This window comes from Gadus morhua, chromosome 8, assembly GCF_902167405.1.
Source record: "Gadus morhua chromosome 8, gadMor3.0, whole genome shotgun sequence".
NCBI classification, from domain to species: Eukaryota; Metazoa; Chordata; class Actinopteri; order Gadiformes; family Gadidae; genus Gadus; species Gadus morhua.
This window is the reverse complement of record NC_044055.1, coordinates 503,655-510,674: the sequence shown is the minus strand read 5'-3', so window position 1 is coordinate 510,674 and position 7,020 is coordinate 503,655. Positions and strand designations below refer to the sequence as shown.

The window sequence follows — 7,020 nt, the reverse complement described above, 5'->3', positions numbered from 1 at the left end:
AAACTAATCATTAAATCCACCACTTACACACACATCATCAGAACAAACTTTATCACTAACTCTCCACTTTATTTGTTTCCAACCATTTTATATTTTTAAAATTGTTTGCATGTTTACATTGTTTACTCCATTTAGACTTTTGAACCCCGTTCGTCTTTTCACTTGATTTAAGCTGTTCCACATTTCACTGCCTTTACTAAAACAAATTTTTACCTAACTTTGACCTACAGCAATTACCTTATTTTCTCAAAAGAAATAGTTTTTTTCACCCTTGATTGCCTCCAATAATAAAACTAATCAAATCTATTTGTTTTGTTTTCCTAGCAACATGTTTCCGGCCAACCTGGTCCAGGCTACGTTTCAACAGGTAACGACCTCTGAGACCAACCGCTTTAGCATCCAAGGTCAAAAGACCAATCAAAAGTGTCCGTCGTCTGTCTGTATTCCAACAGCAGGGCTGTAGGTTCATATATGCTCTGGAGATGAACGGGGGCAGGATACTGTAGCAGTAAACAGGGTGTGCATGACTCCCAGCCGATGGCTCTGGGTTTGAATCCCTTCTGTCCACATCTCACAGTCTGCTGTAAGCTACCCCCCCCCCCTACCTGGCCCCTTCCATCAGAGCACTCCTTCCGTCACCCCTTTTAAACCTAGGCTCAAAGCCCACCTCTCCTCCCTGGCCTTTCCTCCCCTTCATGTCACGCTGTTACTGTCATGTCTTCATGTGCTGTCCGTGATGACTCAGTGGTGTCTCGTCGTCCGTGGCTTCAGTACCGCACGCAGAGCATCCCGGTGCCCGGCCCGCGGCCCACCGTGGCCCAGCTGCTGGACGAGACCACCACGCGACGCCTCTTCATCTACGGTATCCAGGACGACAACGGCACAGACATCCAGAACTTCTCTCTGGACCTGACGCCGCCGCCCGACGTGGTCATGCGCACGTCGCCTGGCACCAGTGAGGGCATGAACGTCCTGGGGATCGTCATCTTCTCCGCTACCATGGGTACGCCGGCCCCCCCACGCTTCACATGTTGTCCAAAACACGGACAACCAGCGGATAAAAGCCCAGAAACACGCTAACGGAGGATACCGTCATTTGACATAGCATTTTTGGAATTCATCCACCAATTTACAATTTACTCTTTACACTTTTATAATTTATGATTTATATTGTTTATACCGTCAGTTTTGTTTGCCTTGTTTGTTCTGTTTGTCTTGTCTTGTCTTGTCTTGTCCTTACTTTAGCATTTAGTTTAGCATTTACCTTAGCGATTTTCGTTTCTCCACAGCTGCTGGGCTGCTGCAACAAACTAATTTCTCCTACGGGGGATTAATAAAATTGTATTTTATCTAATCTAATCTAATCTAGCAACACGTTAGTGAAAAAATGATCTCAAACATGCCAACGGAGAAAAAAGAAAAAAATCGTAATGGACAAATGTCTGAATAATGTTAATCAGAAAAATCTGAAACGCTTCAAAGTGGTAATTTTCGAGAGCTCTGTTTAGTGATTTTTGGTGGCACGAATAGAAGAACTGTACGATGCTCACCACTCAAGCGATCTTAAGGGCGGGTCTGTTGCGGTATTTACAACACCCAGCTCATTAGATTCATAATACTGTAAATGCACAGGTTTTCATCAATAGGCCGCCAAACACCATTGTGTTACCTAATTTGGCGGTATATTTTTTTGGGAAATTTTCGTAAGGAAAAGACCTAGACACGTGATGATGCTGATCACCTTTCGGATGATAATAACTCATGTATTCACAGCGTTGTCTTTCATAAATTTTAAGTATGTATTGATTTTAGGCATGTCTTCCTTCCTTCCTTCCTGGCTTGGTTCCCTTCCTTCCTTCCTTCCTGGCTTGTTTCCTTCCCTCTCTCCTTCCAGGGATAATGCTGGGCCGAATGGGGCCCAACGGCAGCGCTCTCGTCAACTTTTGTCAGAGCTTGAACGAAGCCGTCCTGAAGATCGTCGCCATTGTCATTTGGTAAGCGGTTCCATTTACACTTGGGGCCCTATTTTAACGGCCTGAAACGCAAGTGAGGAGCGCCAAACGGAAGTAGCTTTGTGGGCGGGTCTCTGGCGCTGTTGCTATTATACCGGAGGATAAAGGACTCTTGCGCCCGACACAAATCTAAAATGGGTTGGCCTGATATCCGTAGGTGTATTTTGGGCGTAACATGCAATAAACCAATGAGAGTGCCATCTCCCATCCCCTTTAAGAGCCATGAGCGCATTTGAACCTGACGTATTGATATTTTGACAGCGCGTTTGCAGTCTCCACTGAGACAGATGCATGACCACATGAATTTCAAACGTCAAATGTCTCAGTTTAGGTACAGGCGTTTTCTTCTACAACTTCAGAAACACTGAGTCGTCATGTAAATTTCAGCAAAGAGAACTTAACACACACATATGGTATGCGGTCCTGTGGCCGCAACTGTGGGTCTATTTAATGATACATCAACTTGTGTTCATAATATGCATGTGTCGCCCCGTTAATATGCATTGCCATGTATAATGCGTTACGTGTTTAGTTTGCGTGGGTTTAAACAGACACACCTGCGTCACCCGCGTTCATTCATTCTTCTATACACTCACTCGCGGTAAAACAATCTTTCCTCACGTTCAAATACTCATCAATCCTAAAAGTTATGGGCTTGTACACAATGTCTGTGTCAAGGAATTGTATGTTTGCTGTAGCCTACGGTGTTTGCAGATGCATTGATTTAAAAGTCTAACCAACGTCAACGTAATTTACCCTAAAACGAGATTTCGTTTTTTAAGGCTGGGATATAGTTATCATTATTATTTTAACGCATGGCATAGCCTACTACAGTGTACATTCATGCAGCCCCTATGGATTTTTGTTTTTTTCACAATCCACATACTATTTCTATGAGGTTTCACACATATGAACAATCTTTGAAATCATAATATTTCAATTAGGCAAATGTGGCATGTTTGTGCTGTGTAATACAGCACAGCACAAACCGTACCAACCTTGCGCTGAGTTGTTGACGGGGGGGACCTCCGCAGGTATGCTTCTTCTCCTACGTTGCATTGACGCATTACTGCCGCCAATGTCGACGCATTAGTTCCGCTCGTCAATTGATTGACGGAACAGGAGCACGTCAGGGGCCAATCACGCCCCGTGCCCACTACCTCCGTCCGTTGACTGATCCCCGTTCACTTTGAATGGGGACGGACGCGCAATGCATTGCGGATCCGTCCGTTCCGTTGGAGCCTTCGGCTCCGTCAAAAAGTTGAAAAATGTTCAACTTTTTCGGCAGCGACGGATCCATCATCCAATCAGATCGCGTATGCAAATTTAAGCACTGTTTTCTGCCGGGTGCAAACTAGCAAGAAAAGAAAGTCAATTGCGCTGGATGCAAGAAGGGACCCCTGAAGTTATTTTTGAGGTCAGATCGTTATGTTGACTCAGAGCTACTTTGGTTGCATTTCCTGTGCGTGTGTGTGTGTGTGTGTGTGTGTGTGTGTGTGTGTGTGTGTGTGTGTGTGTGTGTGTGTGTGTGTGTGTGTGTGTGTGTGTGTGTGTGTGTGTGTGTGTGTGTGTGTGTGTGTTTCACACCCCTCCACCGACTGGCAGGAAAAGTTCTAGGAAATAAAAATGAATACTGAAAGCATATATTTATGTATACTTTTGCACGTCACACTGTCGATTCGTTGGAGTATAGATTAGAGTGAGAGTCAATACAATGCCCCCCCTCTCTCACACACACACACACACACACACACACACACACACACACACACACACACACACACACACACAAATTGATCATTTTGGAAAATGAATTTGTGCACCGTATAACAGCACTCAACTTTATTTGAAAGCAAGTGGTGGTCAAAAACATGAATTGAAGCCATGCTTTTTGGTATGCTGGTGTGTGGTGTGTGAGAGGGGGGGGAGTAAGGAGAGTTACCCCGTTGTGTGTCTGGTGCGTGGATGTATGGCACTCCATCCATCGAGCGATTAGTGTTAATAGCGTGGTCTGGGAGGGACAGCGTTCTGAACTCTGCTGGCATTGTCACAGACCCAGCTCGTACCATGACCCGGTTGGGTTGGATTGGTTCCGTCTATACGCCGACGGAGGATGAGCAGCATAATGGGCATAATGGGCTCTGATGCATTGTTCCCGGTAATTGACCGGGATGCTGGCAAATGTATTTGGTTTAAGCGCCACATGTTTTGAATGCAAATCTGTCTACACAGAATCGTCGTAGTCCCTCCCAGAAGGATGAATAACATCTGTGTGTCCACACGGGAGCGGTTGAAAGGTTCAAACATTCAAAGTTGGCCTGGATGAGCTCACCAACACATTGGTTTACTAGTGATTTCGTGCATTATAATCTTTTAAACATTGAATTACATCTTAGATTGGTGTGGGTTACCGACTCTACCGTCGTTCTGAAGACCTGTCCGTCACACAGGGACCCCTCAAACTGACCAATGATACGCCTGCTCCCCAAGGTACTTCCCCTTCGGCATCGTGTTCCTGGTGGCCGGCAAGATCCTGGAGATGGACGACCCGTCGGCCATGGGCAAGAAGCTGGGCTTCTACGCCATCACAGTGGTCATGGGTCTGGTGCTGCACGGCCTCTTCATCCTGCCTGCCATGTACTTCTTCATCACCAAGAAGAGCCCCATCGTCTACATCAGGGGCATCCTCCAGGCCCTGCTCATCTCCCTGGCAACCTCCTCCAGGTAAAGACACGCCTCCTATAGGTACACACACACCTCCACCTGTGACAGGTGCAAACAGACCTCCACCTGCTGGTGCTACAAACACACCTCCACCTGCTGGTGCTACAAACACACCTCCACCTGCTAGTGCTACAAACACACCTCCACCTGCTGGTGCTACAAACACACCTCCACCTGCTAGTGCTACAAACACACCTCCACCTGCTAGTGCTACAAACACACCTCCACCTGCTAGTGCTACAAACACACCTCCAGCTACAACAGGTACAAACACACCTCCACCTGCCAGTGCTACAAACACACCTCCACCTGCTAGTGCTACAAACACACCTCCACCTGCTAGTGCTACAAACACACCTCCACCTGCTAGTGCTACAAACACACCTCCAGCTACAACAGGTACAAACACACCTCCACCTGCTAGTGCTACAAACACACCTCCACCTGCTAGTGCTTCAAACACACCTCCAGCTACAACAGGTACAAACACACCTCCACCTGCTAGTGCTACAAACACACCTCCAGCTACAACAGGTACGAACACACCTCCACCTTCAACAGGTACAAACACACCTCCACCTTCTACAAATACCATTTTTTTCGGATAAGGGGACATCAAATCTCTTCTGCTGAAGCAAAGAATTCTGCATTTAAGGCAGTTTCCACTTCTTTGAAGAATCTTCTGACATTTAGACAAGAGACATAGAGTCTGATGATTTTTTAAAGAATCACCAACCTTTGCGCTCCTGAATTCAATCTAAATCCAATCCTGCCCAGTGCAGCCTCCGACTGGGTTGCCATGGTTATTAAGTATGGCAACCTTCATATTCCCCGGAGTGATGCCATCACCCCCACCAATTTCAGACCGGGTAGTCCAAAGAGACTCTAATGCCACATCAAAAAAGAGGAACTAAGTGCAACAGACGAACAAAGTGTCTGTGATTCAGCCCACTTTGCCATGAGTGTCCCCAAGGCCGCCGTTAGGACTGCTCATTGAGCCCGGTCCCTTCATCTCCCCTGTTCGGCCCCAGCTCGGCCACCCTGCCCATCACCTTCAAGTGCCTACTGGAGAACAACCACATCGACCGCCGCATCATCCGCTTTGTGCTGCCGGTCGGCGCCACCATCAACATGGACGGCACGGCGCTCTACGAGGCGGTGGCCGCCATCTTCATCGCTCAGGTCAACAATTACGAGCTGGACTTCGGCCAGATCATCACCATCAGGTAAGGGAGGACCGCCGGCCGCCGCCGGTGCCATCGCTGCCTCACAGGGACGGCAGCAGGGGGGTCCCTGACCAGGGAGGGGGGGGCAGCAGCAGGGGGGTCCCTGACCAGGGAGGGGGGGGCAGCAGCAGGGGGGTCCCTGACCAGCCCGGGGGGGTCAGCAGCAGGGGGGTCCCTGACCAGGGAGGGGGGGGCAGCAGCAGGGGGGTCCCTGACCAGCCCGGGGTGGTCAGCAGCAGGGGGGTCCCTGACCAGCCCGGGGTGGTCAGCAGCAGGGGGGTCCCTGACCAGGGAGGGGGGGCAACAGCAGGGGGGTCCCTAACCAGCCCGGGGTGGTCAGCAGCAGGGGGGTCCCTGACCAGCCCGGGGGGGTCAGCAGCAGGGGGGTCCCTGACCAGCCCGGGGGGTTCTGCCTCTTGGACGAACGGGTCGGAGTCGTGATGTCATGAGGATTGTTTTTTTGTTTGGGTGGATCGGCGAGTGCAGAGAACATGACTGTTATAGTTGTTGTTATGTCCTCATCATGTCCCCGTTGGGGGTTAGGGTTATTGTATAGTTGTTGTTATGTCCTCATCATGTCCCCATTGGGGGTTAGGGTTATTGTATAGTTGTTGTTATGTCCTCATCATGTCCCCGTTGGGGGTTAGGGTTATTGTATAGTTGTTGTTATGTCCTCATCATGTCCCCATTGGGGGTTAGGGTTATTGTATAGTTGTTGTTATGTCCTCATCATGTCCCCGTTGGGGGTTAGGGTTATTGTATAGTTGTTGTTATGTCCTCATCGTATCCCTGTGGGGGTCAGGGTTATTGGGTTGATGTTCAGAACGATTGGGGGCCACCTATTTTAGGTGGCCCCCACCTCCTTGTGGATTGTTTTTACAACAATCCACAAGGAGAGCTTGGATGGAAGGGAGCTAAACGGGGGTGAATGTGGCGAGGCGAGGAGGAGTTCAGGGCTGGAGTCCAAGGCTACCGAGGACGAGGGGACGTTGTGTAACTTTAGGTTTTACCACAAGTTTCAGAATCAGTTTTGGTTTAATGGGGGGACCCCATTAAAC

The 7,020-nt window shown here is 48.7% G+C and overlaps 1 protein-coding gene across 1 annotated transcript in view; it reads left to right on the top strand.

Annotated features, from left to right (window-relative positions):
- The first annotated feature begins 328 nt into the window (after window positions 1–328).
- The window catches only part of slc1a7a (solute carrier family 1 member 7a), a 13,942-nt gene continuing 7,250 nt past the window's right edge, over window positions 329–7,020 (top strand). Inside the window, exons 1-5 of the mRNA XM_030365014.1 lie at window positions 329–367; window positions 772–1,003; window positions 1,895–1,994; window positions 4,503–4,736; window positions 5,768–5,962. Coding sequence (XP_030220874.1) covers window positions 329–367; window positions 772–1,003; window positions 1,895–1,994; window positions 4,503–4,736; window positions 5,768–5,962 — 800 coding nt within the window. The remainder of the gene's footprint in view (window positions 368–771; window positions 1,004–1,894; window positions 1,995–4,502; window positions 4,737–5,767; window positions 5,963–7,020) is intronic.